Source organism: Amblyomma mixtum, chromosome 3 (assembly GCF_055824585.1).
Source record: "Amblyomma mixtum isolate Tamu chromosome 3, ASM5582458v1, whole genome shotgun sequence".
Lineage (NCBI taxonomy): Eukaryota > Metazoa > Arthropoda > Arachnida > Ixodida > Ixodidae > Amblyomma > Amblyomma mixtum.
Genome location: NC_143014.1, coordinates 25,627,691 through 25,648,240, shown reverse-complemented (window position 1 = coordinate 25,648,240; position 20,550 = coordinate 25,627,691). Strand labels below are relative to the sequence as shown.

Below are 20,550 nucleotides of genomic sequence, written 5' to 3'. Positions count from 1 at the left end.
GAACGTTCTAATACGAGGCAGAGATGGCATATATGCTCAGCTGGAGGGCTAGCAATGAGGACATCATCTATGTAAGGGAACACGAAGGGAAGCAGTGAAGACATTGTCTGCATAGGTTAACACAAGTGGGAAGCAATGAGGACATCATCTACGTAAGTGAACATGAATGGGTAGCCGCAAAGAATAATGTCAGTGAAGCGCTGGTAGCTCTATGCTGTGTTTCGAAGGCTGGAAGGCATGCACGCGAAGTCAAAAAGGACAAACGGTGTAATGGTGGCCATCTTCTGGAAGTCTTTAGAAGCAACCGGAATCTGGTACGCTTTTTAAATGTCAAGTTTCAAAAATATGATGCAGCCATGGTTGCAGGTAAAGTCCTGGATGTTTGGCAGGGGTAATGATCGGGATTAGTGGCAAGGTTCAGGGTGTGGTAGTTGCCGCAGGGTCTCCAGTTTTCTTAGGGACCATGTGCAGAGGCATTTGTTACAGAATGGGCGGGCAATGCCAGTCTCGACCATATGCTCAAACTTCTGATGGGTGATGCTTTTCAGGAGCAAGGCGGAGTTTTTCAGGAGCAAGGCAGTGAGCTGCAGTGTGCGTTTGTTCACCACTGGTAATAATTCGGTGTACAACATGGTGCTTGGCAGGCTTTGTCCTGTCGGGGGCAGCAATCAAGGGTGGAAACCCATGGAGCAGGTCTGGCATGGAATGGAGAGGCATATGGTGAAGCCCCGTGGGGGCATCTGCTACATGCAGATGTTGGTGAGCTGCGACACCACGGGTTCCCGAGCATCTGCAGGGACATCCCCGCAGGGGGATGATGGCGAGCAGTGCGCCACCACGGACCCGAGCACCCGCGCTTAGCCGTGCGTGGCATCACCGTGTCCAAGAAAAAGGGGATGCTGGTGGTTGAGCCTATGCAGAGCATTTGGACCTTTAAGGCCCCTCGGCAGAGGCAACACACCACTTTGGCCCCATCTTCCTGTATACGCCACCTCCAGCCTGACCCGACCGGGGGAAATCAGCAGTCGCCTTTTCCTATCCTCCCCTCTATCTTTCACTTTCCTATCTCCTTTCTCACAATGTTCCTGTCTCTTCCTCTCTTCTCGGCTTTTTTCACTTTTCATAGGCAGCTAGGTTTAACCTTGTGTGGTGCAACTACCCTGAGTTGCCATATTTAGTTATAGCAGTGGTGTACAGTTGGCATGGGCAGGACTTGTTTTTAAATTCCTGTCCCATCCCCTAGTTGGGCTCCATGGTGGGTGGCTGGCACCATGGCCAAAGAACACATTCTTCTATGGCTGCCTCCTTACTTTCGAATGATCGGACCGATGTAACCTCCCAGTTCTTTAACAAAAAGAAAACATCTTTCGCAAAGTTTCACATCGTTCATACTGAACAAAAAGAAGAAACCAGCCAGACTGATATCCCCTTTCATAATGTCATAAGTCCTCACATATTCCTTGGGCCCGAAATACAAGGTGACAAAGACAAAATTGGCTAGTGGAGACCTCTTGCTTGAGCTCCTCGACATCACTCAAATATCGAAACTTGCAAACATTGAAACTTTTGGTGACATCCCTGTCTCTGTGACACCACACAGATCGTTAAACACAGTACGAAACACAGTACATGGTGTAATCTCCGACAACGACTTTCCGCACTTGCCAGAACAAGAAATGTTAGAAGGACTGTCCGACCAAAATGTTACCAATGTATGCAGAATAAAAATACACAAAAATCTCTCCATCCATATATACCTAACCCTCGACGCTGCTTCTATGGCTCCCAAAGCTGCCGAGGCCACGATACCTGTGCCAAATGCTCTTTAAATGATGATCAATCCACCGACTGCGATGCTGCGCCACGCTACGCAAACTATGAAGGTGACCACGCCGCTTATTTAAGGTCATGTCCTGCATGGAAGAAAGAAAAGGAAATAATTAAAATAAAGGCCAGAGTGAATATAACATTTAAAAAGGAAAGAAAGTGCTACACAATCACTCGTGGCACATTCTCTTTCTTAGCACATACAAATTTCGCCGATGTGGTGGGTGGGCGCGGCGCACCACACTAGTCTTCGGCACCTGCCCAGCTCACACCCAGTGAGACTGAGGCAGGGCCACCCGCGCTCCTGGCATACGCAGCGAGAGCTGCTATGCCACCCTCTAAAAAGGGCCCACCGGCCACCAAGGAAGGAGCCCGCAAAGCCGGAGTGCTGTTTTTGCGCACTCTGCAAAGCTGAGTGCTGTTCTTGGAACGCTTTTTTTTGCTGTTTAAAATGGTTCCACTCAGTATTTCGAAAAAATAGTTTGTTGTAGCTGAGGTAGGCGACTCTATGTCAACTCAAAGTGGGGCAGCAGCCTGTGCTGCTTCATGTTTCGCGCTACCGAGTTCTAAACCCTGCTCCTCTGTGCCTACCCTTTCGCAATGGCTTGCGCTTTGCTGAGTCTTGCTCATGCATGCTGCGCTAGTTGCTTCGACTTCTCCTCGCAGCTCACAAGCCTAGTAGTTGAGCTGTCTCAAAGGGTAGCAAAAAAAAATCGTGCTATACAGTCGAGCCCACTTATAACAAACCTGACGGGCACGCAGAGTGCATTCATTGTACCCAAGGTTCGTAGTAAGTGGACTTTCCATATTACAGCCAAAAATAGAAAGTCAGACAGCAGGGGCTTTTATTTCTCCCTATGCACATCTGCTTCTGTAGTGTAGACTTTATCACGGCACTTTCCAAGCTCACCAGTGAGGTCATGTGTGTCTCATCGGGGCACCTGCTGTTAACAAGCTGCTTCGGGGATCCAATATAACAATTGCGGTTGAAGCATTCATGGCAGCTGGTAGTAGGTCGATCCCCTCGTCATCATCTTCATGATATCCTTGGCAGTCAAGGAGTGCTTACATTTTGCATGCTGTAATGACTCTGTTGTCTGCGTCATATCCGCGCAAACCAAGTTATCTTAAACGACTTCATATTCTGTCGGCTTTGCATGAATGACACATTGCCACATTTGTAAGTGCATTTGAACTTGTATGTGTTCCACGGTGTCCTTCGTCATTCCCAGGTCCATAAATCTATACCCCACTGAAGCAGTTCATGATTGACTGGGATGTCGGCATCGGGTCTCTCAGTTATTCTCAGCTTAAGCTGTGATGCGCCTCCGATGGGACACCTAGAGCGCTTGAATGATGTCCATGTCGAGCGGCTGGTCTTTCGTGTTGCATTCGGTGGCAGAAGAGCTGGGTCATCATAGTCGGAGAGGGTGGCACATGGTTCTAGAACCACACAGTTGTTGATTAAAAGCCAGAACTCCCCTTTGTTTTTTTTGGTTGTTTGTTTGTTTTCTGCTCCATGTAGTGCTTGAAATGAACAAACCACTCGGCAAACAGTCGCATGTCATTCATTAGGCCGCCACAGTGGCTCAGTAGTTACAGCGCTCGGCTGCTGACCCAAAAGACGTGGGTTCGATCTCGGCTACGGCGGTTGACTTTCGATGGAGTCGAAATTCTAGAGGCCCGTGTACTGTGTGATGTCGGTGCATGTTAAAGAACCCCAGGTGGTCAAAATTTCTGGAGCCCTCCACTACGGCGTCCCTCATAGCCTGAGTCGCTTTGGGACGTTAGATTCCCATAAACCAGTCATTCCTATCCTCCTAAACCACCACCTAGTGGCACACGCGTCGAATAAGCATAAGTCGCTTGCTATTTGGGTGTTTGTGTTGTGTCTGTAGTGTACGAAAGCGTAGCTCACAAAGCACCTTGGCCTGCGAGACTTGCTGATAACAAACTGCAGGGCTCGGTCGCTGCCTTCATTCTCAAGCATGTACTCGTGTACAGAAGTACGTCCAGTAATGCGAAGCTTGCTGCGCTCAATACCAGCGCAAGTGTCGCCTTCCGAATCGTACATTTTGGTAAAAGTTTCTTGCCTTTGTTATTACTTTCTCGGGTTGCCACGTTCTTTCCAAAGAAGGTTGGGGTTGCATCACGGTGAATTGGAGACACACTTCAGTCACTGTCTTAGGAAGTGGGAGGTTTTGACTGCGGGGTGGAGTTTGTGACACCTCTTTGTTTGCTATAACCGAGTTGTGTGGACACACTTGTTTGTTGTATCTGAGACGTAGTGCCATTGCCCTAATACATATTTTGGCGGTAGAACCGCCCTCGTTTGTAATAAGCAAGCGTTCGTTATAACTGCAGCCGTTATAAGTGGGCTTGGCTATATGCATACCTTGACACCTGATATGATGCTAGGTGCATTTCAGCGCTAATGACTCAAGAAAAAAAACTCATTATATTTGTGTAAGTATGATAGTTAGCATTTGCAGTGCTTATTTTGTCATATGCATTTTTCTTTTATGGGTCCATAAGGTGATGGTATATGTTTGCCTCATCTTCTCCTCTAGTGTGATTACGTTGAAGTTGGAGACTCGCACCAGCAATTGGTTTGTGTGCCCACTTCCAAGAACATCACATGTAGGTTCTGCAAAACTTTATCTTTGCACTCTGGCATGTTTACTGCAGCTCTAATAACCAGTTACTTGCTGCTGCCTTTACAATTTTTCAGATATTTTCAAGCCCCTGATTAGTTTTATCGCTGACATAGAAGCAGCTTTGAAGCTAGAGGATGGGTAAGTTTTCGTGACGGATTTTATGGTCTCAGAGAAATTTTTCTCACTGCATGGCATTAATTGAGGTCTGTTGTAAAGAACTTCGTTAAGATAGAGCTTGGGAATGGTTTCATTAACGTTTGTGCAATTTTTGCCCACCTAGTTGTTGTACCAATACGAAGTGGAGCTCTTTTATTGACAGAATTTGTGTTGTTGTTTGTAATTTTGTTCATGGCAGTATTTAAAGCGATTTTTCTGTTACTTTTTCTTTTAGAAACCACTGCCACTTGTATGAGTATCTTGTCGAATGTGTAAAGATCTTCCTGGGTCATGTGAACAATGATATGGACAACACCATAGATAATGCAACAAAAAGTAAGTTTTTTTTTTTTGCCCAGTTTTCATCTAAGCCTGTTTAAGCACTGATATTCACATGTTAGTGGGCTTGCGTTTTTGGTGTTCTTTTTGTCATGGCTAGACTCTGGTGTGCAAGAATTATTCGGTCTTTTATTTTATCCAGGCCTGGAAACGTGGAAGGTGACTTCTGATCCTGAAATCCTGAAATCCCATGGAGTTTCGAGGCCATTATTACAGGTAATGTTAACACTGGCAAGTAGAAGCTAAGTAATTAGTCAACAAAAATGAAATGGCCCCAGTTCATTTTCAGTTTAATCCTTTTTGTCTTGTGTGTTTTATAGCTTGTTATTCTTCAGCAAATAATTTGTCGATATTTACTTTCGCACACAAGCGTGGTGGTGTAGGTGCAGTTGTTGCCATTAGCACCACTCTTATATTTATGCATCTTGCAGTTATGCAGTTATGCATCTACTTGTATTTGGAGTGTACTTTCTTCGGCCAGGGAGGGTTGTGAGTTGGGGGGTTGACATATAGGTGGCAACATACAGTGCAGTTAAACCTGGTTATAACGAAATTGAAAAAAGTCATGAGATTTTTTGTTTTATCCAGGTTTTCATTAAATGCAGTTTTTGCAAGAGGTGTCAGAAGGACTCTGCAGAATGGAAACCAAAATGAGAAATAAACGTACGTGAAATCACCTTAAAAAGGTGCACAAAAAGCAGCGTTACTCGGCGTCGTAAACACAGAGAAAGGTTTTGTGATAGCGCGACTGCGGCCGCAGCTGCCACTGCCTCCGCCTCCGCTGTGGATCGCGCAGCACCACAAGTGGGGGTGGGGAGGTGCGGAAGGAGGGGTGCCGCGGCTGAGCTCGAGAACGTGCGCGGCCGCACCGCCGCTGTAGACCGACCGCAGAGGCATGTGCTTCTACTCGCATGTTCCCTCTCTGTCTACCCCTCGCTGTTGGCCCAGGAAACAAACTCCTTACCTTGCATCACCGGTGCTCACCGTTGTATCTGCTCCCGATGTGCGGTAGCTATCATCGCCGGAATCACGCGAGCAACTGCGCGGCGGCAATGGCCACGTACAGCTAGTGTCGTTTCCTTTTTGCTATGCCCTACTATTTTTCACTGCTTTTGAGCATGAACTGCTGTAATGCCATGTGGTATGACATTCCCTGCGTCGATGGCGCTGGAGCACGGTGCGTTGTGTCAACTGCAGCAGCTCGTTGCGATCGGCGTTCCTCTCATGTCAGTTCATGCTTTATCGTCATGAAACTTTCGCATGGTTCTGCCAAATTTTCAGTGGCTCAGCACTAACAGATAGATGGGGTAGCCAGTTCATTATATCAAGGTCAACTGCTGCAACACCTTCGTTACATGGAGGTCTCAAATACACGTGCTTCAATGGGGGTGGCATTGGGGAATTGAGAAACTTTGCAATATCGAGGATTGTATACATTCCGCGTTGTGGCCTTATGTCCTTTGTAGAGTTTTTGTGACGAGGTCATGAAATATTTGTGTAATTTGTGCGCACCCTTTTTGAGCCCTTAAATTAAAGTGAGTAAATTTCGCGAGTAAACACGATGTGTCTACTGCATGAGTTGCTTCTCGTGGTCCTCCTGAAAGGCCAAGGCCACCAGAAAAACTCAGTCTGATTCTAGCTTTAGCCAGTGTACTTGATAGATTGATATAGCCATTTTAGAGAGCAGATCTTAGGTGCCTGTTCCTGGGTTGAGCGTTGGCATTAGCCTCGCAACCAGCAGAGTGAACGAGGATCACAGTGGAGGATGAAAGTATGGCGACAGCAAAGAGAGCAAACAAAGAGGGAGGTTGAATATCGGTGAGAGCACAAGGATGAGAATGAAGCTGGAGCATGAGGAGGGTGCAGTGAGCAATGAGAGGGGTGCATTGGAGGAGGAGCATACTGTGAGAGAGGTGCTCCTTCTGCAGTGGCAGCTGCCACTAACTGCGCTGCCCAAAGGAGGGGCTCAGTGGTGGCGTGTCACTGTGTGTGCTGCCAATGCCCAAACCCGGAGCTGTCTCCATTCAGCATTGTGTGTTCCATGTGCAGTCACCTATGGTTCAAATGCCGCAGCAGCTGTGCTAAAAAATCTCATTACCGAGAAGCGTAATCGTTGGCCAATGTTTTTACTTTTCACACAGCTTTCATTGAAGGCAAAAGTTAGAAAATTTCCTTTGTGGCTTTTCCAAGAGTGCTATGATGTGAATTTTATGGTGGATAAATACTGAGAGATCTGTGAATATTTTTGTGTGCTTGGACTTCATGAGCTACCATTGTACCGCCAATGAGTTTCTCAATGTCCAGCTGTAAAAACAGCTTCAGCTGAGCCCGTAGCAGAATGCACGTACTGCCCCATCGTGGTGGATCAGTGGTTACGGCGCTCGGCTGCTGACCCGAAAGACGCGGGTTCGATCTCAGCCACGGCGGCCGAATTTCGATGAAGGTGAAATTCTAGAGGCCCGTATACTCTGCAATGCCAGTGCACACTGAAGAACCCCAGGTGGTCGAAATTTCCGGAGCCCTCCACTATGGCATCCCTTATAGCCTGAGCTGCCTTGGGACATTGAACCCCAATAAACCAATAAACCAAACCAGAATGCATGTACTAGTTGGTGCTGCATTTCTGCAGATTTGACATGGCTTTACAAATACAGACATTTAATTTCAGCACCTGTATGATTTTGGGGATTCCCTCATTGGGGGTGCACTGGCTCGACAGAAGTTGATATGCTGTACCTGTGGGGCTTGACATTGCAGCCTGTTTTGAGAAGAAACTACGCTGTGTAAGAAAAACAGATAATCAATGACAATTGCAGCAAGTGAGCATAGTACAATAAAGTTTGTAGTGGCAACATATTGCTCCTTCTTTTAATAAAAGGAGCATGCAGTACTTCAAAATGTACCATGTTTATTGTGGTAAACTACAGTAGTTTACAAAGCTCTTCAAACGGGCATGTTGTTTTTTCAGAGTTGTGAGGTCACTGCCAAACTTTTCTTTCTTACAGAGCACGCTGTGTGTAGACCAAAGTCTGCAGGGCTTGCAGGAATTGATGCAGGCATTGCCCATGTACGTGGAGCATTTCCTCAGCCTGGCCTGTGCCATCCTGCAGAACTACAAGGAGACTAGCCAGGTGGCTTACAGAGGTGTGTTTCAAATGTCACTTTTGGCACGGTGCTCAAATTAAGGTTAGTGGAATTTTATGCATTTATGCAATCTTTAGTGTCATGATTTGGCATGCACATTGTTGCTGTATAAGTTATATAACAAGTCATCATGTAGCCAACACTTAACTGCTGGTTGGTGTGGTCCAAACATAATGAAACCAGCAACAAAAATGGGAACAGAAGAAGAGGAGGAGGAGAAGAGTAAATTTTCTTGATTTTTTCCACTTCACCATTGCCTTCTGATCTTGTGTCTAGATAAGTAGCATATAAAAATACTCACGGGTGAAAGAAGTTCGCACTTGTGATGTGATGTGACTGCTTTGCCGTACTTCACCAGGAAACAGACCTTGCTGCATCGGTCTACATTGGTGCAGTATGTGGGCAGGCTGGGCAAAGAGTGTTTTTTTCTTTTGAAGAGCTGAAGCCTTTTGTTGTGTAGCATTTTCTGTAGTCTTTCATCCCGACTATTATGTGATAATAGTTGTGCAGCCATTGGAAAATGAGAGCAGTGTACGTTCTTCCTGCATAATATATATCACTCGTTTTCCATTCTAAGAAATTTTTTTCTCTTCCAAAGCGTGGCACCAATCCACTTTCTGTGGGTTTTGAATCAGTTGGAAATGTTGGAGTCGTTAAATGAATGCTCTGGTTATCAGTGGTAGGATTCCACACTACACCTTGCATTCTTCTCATGCCTAATTGACTTAATTTGTTCTGTCTTCAAATTATGCTTCGTGTCACACAGTTTCACCAAATAATGTTGATAACGACTAATAGTGGTGCCTTCATACATAAACCTTGTGCTTCAGTGTTGGTAAGACATGACATGCTCAACTACATAGGTGAAGACAGTAATTCACTCTGTTGTGCAGAATGATCCCCATGGTTGATCAAACTGCAGTTCTCAGCTGCGGGCTGCATGCGTTTTGACTCTGGGATGCCTAAGCATGCCATGCTGCTTGTTTGATGAAAGTCGGCTGCCAAAACGATATTGTGTCACTGTATGCGAGCCAAAACTGCTTCAGTCTTTTGTGTAGATGAATTTTAAGAGGAATGAAGTAATATTGTGACGACCATGAAAAGGCCGATTCTACCTATTCCTATTCTACATGGTCAGCGTTGCTGACTAAGCCGAAGATGAGGAGAACGAGGTTGGTGGCGTCTCGTGCTCGGCAAAGCGGGCCCAGCTGCTTTCAGTCCTCCGTCCCGGTCTTAATAAACCCTGGGCGTAACAATATCTCATTGATACGTTCCCTGTTCATACGATTTCCTAGTTTATATGCTCAAAATTGCAGGCATCAAAAATGTACCGTAGAGTTAGTTTTTCTCCCGGTTAAGATGTTCCTGGATAACATGATTTTCTGACTGCTATGTTCAAAATTTCAACAAATTCTGGTCGTAAATTATGTTTAGGGACCAACCGTACATGTGCAAACATACAGGTGGGTTGAATGTGGGGCATGTGACAAAAACTGAAAGGCAACATCAGTCACCCTGAATGGTGGCTTCTCTGCAATGTCTAGATGCAAAGGGGCGAAACACTAAAAAAAAAAATGCGCCAGCATACGAGTGGGATGTTCTTGTGGGCACACAACATGAAGAGGAGGAAAGTAGTGGCTTCATTGTGGTGTCTAAGGGCAGGGGGGGGGGCAAAGCTTCTGAGGACTACAGGGTAGAGAGAATACCACACTGGGGGTAGAGAAGAGGACCACACTGGGGTAGAGAGAATAAAGGAGGCGGGAGAGCCAGAAGCACCTGCCTCTTGTCCTCTCTGGCGGTCTGCCCAGCCACCATCTCTCTAGGAAATGGACTCTTGTCTTTGCTTTGCAGTGCCAGCGCTCTCCACATCCTTGTTTCCACTGCACATTAACTGTTGGCGCCGCAATCGCGTGAGCAACTAAGTTGCGGCAATGCATGTCTCATGCCTTCTTAGCTACGTCCTGCTGTTTTGCACTGCTCTTGAACATGACCTGTGATGCTGCAAAATTGAAAGCTGTGGAGGTTGCTTCATCTTCCACGAGAGGCGTTAGTCGCACTGGGCCATGATGTGTTATGTCAACTGAATTCTCTCGTGATCAGAGCCGTTCCTCTCAAGGCGGTTCGTGTTCTTTAGGCATGAAACTTTTTCCTGGTTGGATCACATTTTAAAATAGCTATGAAATGGATTCATAGTTGTTGGTAAATGTGTTCATTTTGTAGAACGAATGCTTTTGAGCATTCACACCAAGTATGAGTCATTGAAAGGTAGCTGGCGAGTTATTATTCATTTTTAAAAAAACCCATTTTTTAAAATTCGCGGGCTGATTGATGTGCGTGTAGTGAAAGCTTTTGCAACTGTTTTTTCTAAGAGATGTATATGACTAGTATGGTAATGTCATGGTGAGTGACATGGAGCCCGGCACAGCCATTTGCTGCTAGCATTATGTCATGGCTATGCTTCTGGTAGAGGGACAGTCATCTGCTCTGCCATGGCAGCTTGATCTCCCATAGCTCTGCAGTCGCCGCAGCCGCCAGGCACGGGTGGACTGAAAAGGAAGGGAACAAGGGGAATGGAATGATGCCCCTGCGCAGCCCTGTAGTCTGTCCTTGTGCTGGGCGACGAGTTGTTGCTACTGTCACTGGCGTTCAGCAGCCTGCTACTATGCTCGGCATAATTGTACAGTTCGAAGCCTGTTTCGGTGGTCACTTCGAGACCTTGAGATCCGTGTCCATGATACGTTTGCAATGACAGCGGTGGAACGTATGCAAGTGAATGCGCCACTGGAAGTAAACAAACTGGGTGGCAGTGCGTGACGTTTTCGTGGGCGGGGCTCAGTTTTGTTTATTTATGAGTTGAGGGGGGAGAGGAGGAGCATCATTTGTTTTTAATCTACCATAACTTCGGTGTTACTGAAGCTAGCTCAAAAATTCTTGCGATGGGGTAAGAAGTGATGGAAGACCTATCACACCTCTCTTTTACTTAACGTTGGTAAACATAATTTTCTTATCCCTTTAATAAATGCAGCACTAACTGATAGCTGTATTTGCATCTGTGATTGAGTGACAGGATCATATGTTGTCCTGGTCTTGAATAGATGCCCTCAGTGCTGTTAAGAAATCGGCAGAGGAATTGCAATCATGTTCTGAACAAAGCTGCAGTATTGTCGAAAGCATATTTTAGGATTGTCTGTCTTCTTTTTCTGCTTAGAAATTCTTTTTCTCCCTAAATGCGCTCCGTATGAATCACTATCTCCTTCAGTGCTTGAAGTTTAGCAAAGAACCATGACAGACGGAAATTGAGTTGTGTAACAGTACATAACTTTTATGCTGTCAGGGCTAGGACTCCCTGCCGGTCCCATGACTTGTCTCTACGTCTTCATGTAGCTTGGGGGTTTCTCAGTAGGCACAGGCCACCAGCCACCGCGGTTTCGAGGTTTGCGTAATCTAAGGGCCCCATTCAGCCGTCACCACACGCACCCTGGGGCACTGATGTGGCGCACTCAACCTGCACAGGGAGGAGAGTGACTCACCGCAAGGAAACAGGCCTCCGAATTCACAAAGGAGGCATTTATTGACGTCATCCTTTACGTTACACACTCAACTCAACTTACGTTACACACTCACTTGCGTCCCGGGGGGCGCGAGGAGCAAGAGTGGTGCGCGCCGCTAGCACACTGCTGCAGGAGAATGTCTTCGTGGCAGGGCTGTGATCTCCCTCATGGCGATTGTTGGGCCATTTGTGAGTGGGCAGTCAACGCAAGGTACACCTATAGGAAGTCGCTGGACCCCTCTAGACAGGCTTGAGCTGCTGCAGGTCAGAGGACCCTATGCTGCCGTGCTCGAATATGCACTGGTCTGAATGGCAAAGGTTGGCGGATAAGAGCAGTAGTGTATGCACCTTTGCCATCTCGGAGGAGTCTCTCTCTGTGCTCCGCTCAGACGGGCTCGCGGCGAACGACTGCCCAAGCGAATCCCAAGTTCCCGCCAGAAGGCACCGACGGCAAAGGCCATTGGGGAGCCAGGGTAGAGCTGTGGCCGATGGACAGTGATTAGTCACCCAGCTGCCTCTCCGTCGCCTGAGGCAGGAGAAAGGGAAAGAGAACAACTCGGAGCGCCGGCAACGGCCGTGCAAAGGCAACAGCGGGAAGCCACGATTCCCACAAGCTATAAAGGAAAGCAGCGCATGGCATAGGCACATGGGAGAAGACCACCAGCGCATGCTCTTGCTGAAGCTAACCGCAAAAGAGGTTTAATTGGTTGCATTTCATTGCAGAAAAATATTGCCAAAATTGCACAAGGCAGTAATGCCCATGTAGTCACTTTTTCCTCGTCATGACCTAATGCTGAGTAGTGGTCAGTAGGCTCTCATTACACAGCATTGGAATGGCTCATGGATTTGAACATTTATAGCATGAAGTAGAACGTGGTCGTCAACTATGTTGCACAAAAAAACTCTGCAAAAATAATAGTTTAAATGGTGTAGCATCCCAAGTCCTGTTTGTGTAGTAAAACCTTAATTGTTAGTTGGAGAGACATGGGAGAGGCCTTTACCCTGCAGTGGGCGTAGTCAGGCTGCTGCTGCTACTGCCGCTGCTGATGTATGCCATGCTGCCAGGTGAATATAGATATTATCAATGCCCAGATTGGAAGCAGTTGCTAGCAGTACAGCAAAAATGGCAGCTGATTTGCGTAGTTAAGATAAATGCGAATATGTGTGCTAGCAGCTTGTGTTTTGTAATTTTTGCACCATTAAACACTGCCATGCTAAGGGTTCGTCGTGGTTTGTCTTCCCTATGAAAGGTGAGCCACCTTCCACCTAGGTCACATGACCTTGTGACGTCATCACAGCCTGCTCAGGTGTGTGTGCGTGTGCGACACACACCTGGGCAGGTTTCCCACAACCCTGTGGGCAGGTTGCGTGGTAGGGGGCCACCTGCCAGAAGCAGGCATCAAACTCACGACTACAGTTAAACCTGGTCATAACGAAATTAAAAAAAAGTGAGATTTTCGTTGCATCCACTTTTCGTTACATGCAGTTTTCGTGAAAAGAGCCGAAAGGACACTGTGAATTTGAAACCAAAATAAGAAATAAATGTTGGTGCAATCACCTTGAAAATGTTTACAGTAAACAGCATTACTGGAAAGTCACAAATGTGGAGAAACGTTTTGCGATTGTGCTGATAGCTTGACTGCGGCAGCAGCCGCCGCTATCTTTGCCGCGGCTCGTGCAAGGCGGGGGCATCGCGGCTGAGCTGGAGAGGGGGAACGCGTGTGGCCACTCCGCTGTCATAGACCGACCGCAGAGGTATGTTACATGCTTCTTCCCGGATGTTCCTGTGCTCGGTCTTCCCTTACCTTGCGTCGCCGGCGCTCTCCACCATCCCTGCTCCCGACGCGCCAGAGCTATCGGCATTGGAATCACGCGAGCAACTGCGTGCCAGCTATGGCTGTGCACTGCTCGTGTCGTTTCTTTTTTTTTTTTGCTATGCCCTATTTTTTTGTAGCGTGAGCTACACTGGCTGAGGTTGAGCAGTTTCACGTGCCTCCTGGAGAGCTGTGCCTGTGCATGTGCGAGGAGCAAGTGATGTCACTACGCACAGCTGGCATGCCTCGCCATGCGCGCTCGCCTTCCTTTCCTTAAAATCATCGGAGTGTAAAGCGTTGACAGCGCCAACGGCAATGAACAGAATGAATGCCGATGCCCTATGGCTTCAGTGCCGCGTTTCTGGCACAACGTTGTCAATGCCAATGCATGCAGTGCACACCTGTCACTACCGCCACTTAGCTTAAAGCACGGTTGAAGTGTCCACTGTTCAAAGAGGGCAGTTATGTGCCTTCCCCCTGGTTCAGGTGTCCATCGAGATGTGGACACCTCGCACTCACCTCATGCTACGTATATCCTGGCATAGCAGAGCTAAGCCACTGCCAATTTTTTTTTTTTCGCTGCTTTTGAGCATAAACTGTTTGTTGTAACGCCATGTGGTATGATGTTCCAAAAGAGAAAGTGCCGGAGAAGTGCCAACTGTGCTCGAGCACGGCGTGTTGTGTCAACTGCAGCCGCTCGTTGCGATTGGCGTTCCTATCATGTCAGTTCATGCTTTATTGTCACAAAACTTTCGTGTGGTTCTGTCAAACTTTGAATGGCCCAGCACTAACAGAGAGATGGCATAGCCAGTTCATTCTGTCAAGGTCAACCGCCGTAACGCCTTTGCTACATGCAGGTCTAAGATACACGCGCTTCAGTGGGGGTGGCACTGTGGAATTCACAAACTTTGTAATATCGAGAAATTCGCTTTATATGGAGGTTAGTTACATCCAGGTTTAACTGTAAATGCGGGGAATGGTCACTAGAACTGCTAGTGCAATAAAAGGCTGGCTTTGGCTGGCTTGAAGTTTTAGTAGCAGGAGTGAATGACAGGTACTAGTGCAACAAGCACAAGACCTCTTGTTGTATCATAGTGTTGAAGGCAGTACCAGGAATGTGCAAATTCAAACTGAGTTATGTAAAACCGTAGATGTGTTTAGTTATTTTACTGCCATGATACCAGGAACTCATGTTAGTATCTAAACTGAGCTTTGAAAAAAATTGAGGCAAGCTTTCATTACACAGTTTCCTTGTTTTGCTAGTGAAGGTGCTTGGTGCAGGCCTTTTATCTTATTCTGACGCCATGGTCTGCAAGTCCACATTTTCATCATGATCTGGCGGTGTGGCCCAACATGTAGTTCCTGTATGGAAGATAGTTTAGTGCATAAATTTGAGAAAGCTTCAAATAAATGGATTGTGCTTGTAGTAACAGCATCAGATTTGCACAAAAAGGTCTTGTGCTTTATTTTGCCATTTTCTTACCTATGCTGATAATTTCAATACACCACTGCAGTGGATGATTGTACACTGTGAAAGCTCTTAATATAATGAAATTTCACTGTACTCTCATTCCTGTTGTGTGGCCCACAACAGGAAAAGCATAAAAAAGGTTGAGGCTTTTTCTTGTTTTAAGCATATGACTTGTCTCTCACAGCGTGTAGTGACACCTCTTCATCTACCTTCTGGTAACCATTTTTCTTAATACCAGTGTCATTCAGTAGTAGTGAAGTATGTTAACTGGAATGTGATGTTTAGAGCAAATTAAAAAAAAAAAACAAAAAAACGTGCGTGTGCTGGCCTTGGCTTTGGGTAGATCAGCATTCAAGTGCTTTTGGTGCTAAGCAATGCTTGTGTTGCATGATGCTACAGGGCTGTAAAAAAATATAAATCAGCAAGTCAAATCTGTTTCTATGGAAGTGTTTTGCTCAGTTTCACTGCTTTTTGATGGGATCACTGATCTTCAGATACTTCACTTTGTTTATATGATATACTCAGCCCTTCATGCAGCTGTAATGTCATATGCAGGCATTGTCCAGCCTGAATCCGAAGACAAGCGCATCATCAGTGCAACGTGGGCCAAGGATGAAGACATCAGTCGCTTTTTGATGTGAGGCTTTTTTATTTTCAGTGTCCATGCTCTGGTGCTGTAGTGTTCAGGAACGGAAAAGTATGCAGAATGGAAAAACTGTGGTTGGTTAGGAAAGAGCGTCACAAATCCTAATGATATGTCTGGAAAAGAACTAGGGAGGTAGGTCATTTATAAAACGGAGAAGCTGACGAAAATGCCATGGTGATGTGCAGTAGAGATTGCTTTTATTATCATGTGGTATGATGAGCGGTGTGTAGTGGTGGTAGGTTAGTGCTGTATGTGTATACCTGTGCCAGTGAGCCGTTTGGTATGTGTGAAACTACTCCAGTCTTCTGTTAAAGTGGGCTTAAATTATTTCTCCATTTATTTTTGTGCTAGATGAAATTCATCTAAATTGGAGTACTCAGCATAAAGTTTCACTGCTAGTTGGATCAAATTATCCTTTATATTGAACAATTTCTGAGCTCTGTAAAGCTATAATGTGAATGTATAGCAAAATGTACAGCTACATCGTACAAAAATTAGCCGTCATGTCTGATGGATTGAACTTTGGGCAACACCAGTTGACTAAAGAAGCTCGCTTTCCCTGAGCACACCTTCGGAGTGTAGCTTTCCTGCATGGACATGCAGGTGCTGTGGTGCTGCGTAGTGTGCGCAGACCAATAATGACATGGATTTTCCATAACATAGGTAGGGGCGCATACCTTGTCAACCAGAATATATGTTTCTAGTGCATTGAACCAATTGTTCCCATGTTGTCTCGCAGTTTGCACATACATACAGTGCATCGTACTGCAGTCGGCAATTTCTCATGGTTTTCATTGTCTCTGTGCATGCTCGATGGCAGCCGCGCAACGGCAGCACCTTCCCTTTTCCATGAAACTTGAAATTATCAAGTGAGTTAAATGAGGTGGAAAGAAATCCAAAGTCACCGCAGCTTACAAGATTCTGAGAAGCACGCTGAGCACTGTTTTGAAGAACAAGGCTGACGTTCGGGCTAAAGTGGAGGAGAGACCCAGCGGAAAAAAAAAAAAAAAAAACAAGTCTCTGCGATGCTTGCAGAATGTGCTTTCAGTTCCAGTGACCTACAGGTCGAATCGAAGAGCTTGGGTGACCTGCAAACTTTTTGCCAAGTAGTTGAAATCTTGGAATGACAACCTAGTGGGCCAAGATCGCAACGTCTACCTCATCGTAGACGACCATGATCGCCGCTGCAGTGCTAGTTTCAGCCACATTGCACTTTGCTTCTTGCTGCCAAACGCTGTGTTGGTGCTTCAGCCCTTGTACCAGGGGCTAATCCACGTGGTGAAGGTTGGCTAATTGGTTTGTTCCTAGAAGTTTGCTGCCAAGCAGTACACGAGGGCGGCCAAATCCTGTTCTGGTGAGGGAGTGTGTTGTCGGTTCTGGTCACCGAGATCAGGCCGCACTCCAGGCCTGGTTATGCAATTCCGTCGACATGCAGAGTTTTTTTCTTTTTTCAAGCCTGGTGGAAAATTCCGCAGCACAGAGATTCAAACCTAGGTCCTCTTGCACACGAGGTAAATGCTGTACCTCTACGCCATCGCTGCCCGCATATAAGTCTTCTATAAAGTCTGCAATAAAATTTCATTAAGGAAGCATGTCTGGCAGGGAGACGCGGTATCGTCAGTGCTATTCACCGCCTCTTTACAGGAGGTATTCCGAGGCCTGAATTGGGAACAGTTGGGGATAAGAATTAATGGAGAATACCCAAGTAATCTGCGATTCGCTGATGCCATTGCTTTGCTGAGTCACTCGGGGCATGAACTGCAAAGCATAATTAATGAGTTAGACAGGCAGAGCAGAACGGTGGGGCTAAGAATTAACATGCAGAAAACCAAAGTAATGTTCAAGAGCCTAGCAAGGGAACAGCAGTTCGCAATTGGTAGCGAGGTGCTGGAAGTAGTAAGAGAATATGTCTACTTACGGCAGGTAGTGACCGCAGATCCGGATCATGAGAGGGAAATAACTAGAAGAATAAGAATTGGGTGGAGCGCATATGGTAGGTTCTCTCAGATCATGAATGGCATTTTACCAATATTCCTTGGGAGAAAAGTATACAACAGCTATATCTTACAGGTACCCACCTACAGAGCAGAAACATGGAGGCTGACGAAAAGGGTTCAGCTTAAGTTAAGGACAACGCAGCAAGCTATGGAAAGAAAAATTATAGGTGGAACGTTAAAGACCGGAGCGGGCGGAGTGGGTGCGGGGACCAGTGCGAGTTTATGACATCCTAGTCGAAATCAAGAGGAAGAAGTGGGCTTGGGCAGGGCATGTAATGCGAAGGCAAGATAACCGCTGGTCCTTAAGGGTAACGGAGTGGATTCCAAGAGAAAGCAAACGTAGCAGGAGACGGCAGAAAGTTAGGTGGGCGGATGAGATTAAGAAGTTTGCGGGGATACAGTGGCGGCAACTGACAAAGGACAGGGTTAATTGGAGAGACATGGAAGAGGCCTTTGCCCTGCAGTGGGTGTAGTCAGGCTGGTGAAGGTTGGCTGTAGGAAACGTCTAACTGAATGGCTCCTGCATAACCTGAGGACTCACAGAGACCTAAAAATTGATCTCTTAGGTGCCCTGTCTATGCTGAGTAGGTCAAGGGATGTTGCCAGAAACAAAATTATGCTGAACTGCCTCTGACACTTTGGTCTCTGCTTTCCTGGAGAAGACAGCGAATTTTTTGTTGGGTGAGCTTGAGGTAGCCATCAGGGGTCTTGATGATTTGTTAAACCAGTTGTCCAAATTTCCTGGTACTATTTGTGATGGGGCAGCCATAGGCGACATTGTCTCTATGGGCGATGATGTTGCGACTGCGGGAGAGGTTGCAGGCAAAGACATCTTTGCCGACATTGGCACCACTGAAGCGAAATTTGTGGAGGTCGTGAGAGAATCTGTATCCACATGTTTCGACTGGCTCCATGTGCTCAGCATGGTTCGTTGCTATTGCGCGTCGATAGGAGGCTGTGGTGTCAGCTGTTCAGAGTCCATCGATGACATTGAAAAATGTGTTCCCTCCGAAGCTGTGAAGATGAACAGCATTATGCATAAGCCGCTCGCCTCAGACACCAAGAACACCGGAAGGGTGACAGCGAGAGGCAGGTGTAAGTTGCCTGACATAAAAGTCCACATCCAGCAGGTCGAGAACAGCGTGACGAAGCAGTCTGCTAGCAATTGGAATCTATATTTTTAATAGGAAGAACCATTTCTGCACATTGGCATAGCACAAAATCATTTCATCGCAGTTATATTTAATTGCAGTAGCATCTTTCTTTGGGTCATCATTAGCGCATATCGGTGGGTGCATGTGTTTCCGCATTACCCTGTTGTGCGATCATCATTTAATTTTTTTTTTCCCTTAAGTATCTCTACCGCCACCACAAGCCCGCCTTTCCTTGCTGTCTTCTGTCGTGTGCAATAAAGAATGTCCAGATTCTGAAAATAAACTGCAGCAATCTATACGTCTCTTATTTTGCAATAATAGTAATAGTAAAATCGTCTGTTTAACGTGTTGTAGTGAAATGGAGCGTATGAGAGGTGCTGTAGTTGAGGACTGCAGATTATCTTAGACCAGCTGGGGTTCTTAATTGTGCACTGACATTGCATAGCACACGTGTGTTTTTGCATTTTGCCGCTATCGAAATGCGGCCGCTGTGGTCTGGGTCGAACCCCCAACCTTGGGATCAGTATCCAAGCTCCGCAGCCACTGAGCCATCAAGGCTGGTCTTATTTTGAATCTGCTGTCTGAGACAACAAATGGCTCTGAAAGTAAATTATGGTTGAGTTGTTGCACCTATGTGTAACGTATTTGTGTTACATGACACAAAGAAAGGGAAGCTCTTCTCACTTGGTTCTGTATTGAGCAGACAAAGGTAGATGTATGAAGGAAATCAACAGTCACTGAAACCAAGAGAAGAATAGGGGAATGTTTTTATTTTTTTACCCTGCAGTCTTTATCAGTGGGAAACTAATAGTGTAATTACTCTATGGCTTAAAGATGTGGTTAGTTTTTGTCTTCTGCTTTATTTTAAGCCATAAGCCATATCTTAAGCCATAAAGTAATTACACTGTTAGTTTTCCTTTGATCAACACGAGTTAAAAAAAAAATAGATAAAATAAAAATATTTCCTCTATCCTTCACTTGGTTTCAATGACTGTTGACTTCCTTCATATCGGTGCGCTATGATTTAGAGCAGTGCTAACAGTTCGATTGAAACTATATGCAAACATACGTAAGGGAGAGGCTCCAATAAACTCAGGATTTCTCATCAGTCTCCATGAGAGCGCACTTCATGAACTTCATGGCACTCAGTGAGTTCATTTCTGCTATATGTTTGTGTTTCTTTGTGTTTGCCCATTTATTGAGTGTTGAGATTCAAGGAATTGAATTAAGTTTGCTTTTTCTGAAATGGGAACAATCCTGTAACTATATGTTGATGCTTGAATTTAAATAAAGCTGGGAACATTGCCATCATTTGAGAGCAAGGTTGGAACCTGATGGGCACTTTGCAACGTGCAGGTCTCTGCCCAACTGGGCCAACCTGCAGTTGATGAAAGAGAACCGGGGTGCCGTGGATGTCGAAGAGTCACCCGAGGAGGTGCGGCTGCGTAACAAGAAGGAGTCGGAGATCCTCATCGGCAACTTGGCCAGTGGGACGCTTATCCCTCCGCATGAAATTCTCTCCGATGTAGCCCAGCTGCGGGTACTTGCCCAGCTACAGGAGAGCTTGGTATGGCTGCTGTTCAGATCTTGTTCTTTGTTCCCAGCTTTGTCACATTGTGGATCTCAAGGAGTGTAACAGCATTGGGATGTGTGGTCTTTTTGAACTGTCAGTAACTTGAGGCTATTTGCAAGATAAAATCTGTATGGATCCTGCATGCTTGTCTCCTGCAGTACAGCCTTAGCATTCTTTTTCTGGAGTAGAAGAGGAAAAATTGATGTTTGAACTAGCGGGAGC

At 46.1% G+C, this 20,550-nt stretch overlaps 1 protein-coding gene and 1 pseudogene across 4 annotated transcripts in view; both read left to right on the top strand.

Annotated features, from left to right (window-relative positions):
* Positions 1-20,550, top strand: part of LOC149349450 (uncharacterized) — a 508,176-nt pseudogene that overhangs the window by 146,488 nt on the left and 341,138 nt on the right.
* The window catches only part of Sec8 (exocyst complex component secretory 8), an 83,929-nt gene that overhangs the window by 30,879 nt on the left and 32,500 nt on the right, over positions 1-20,550 (top strand). For all 4 annotated transcript variants that reach the window (XM_089578393.1, XM_089578392.1, XM_089578395.1 and 1 more), the window contains 7 exons: positions 4,398-4,467; positions 4,559-4,622; positions 4,876-4,976; positions 5,122-5,195; positions 7,985-8,123; positions 15,514-15,595; positions 20,112-20,322. In XM_089578393.1, coding sequence (XP_089434519.1) covers positions 4,398-4,467; positions 4,559-4,622; positions 4,876-4,976; positions 5,122-5,195; positions 7,985-8,123; positions 15,514-15,595; positions 20,112-20,322 — 741 coding nt within the window. The remainder of the gene's footprint in view (positions 1-4,397; positions 4,468-4,558; positions 4,623-4,875; positions 4,977-5,121; positions 5,196-7,984; positions 8,124-15,513; positions 15,596-20,111; positions 20,323-20,550) is intronic.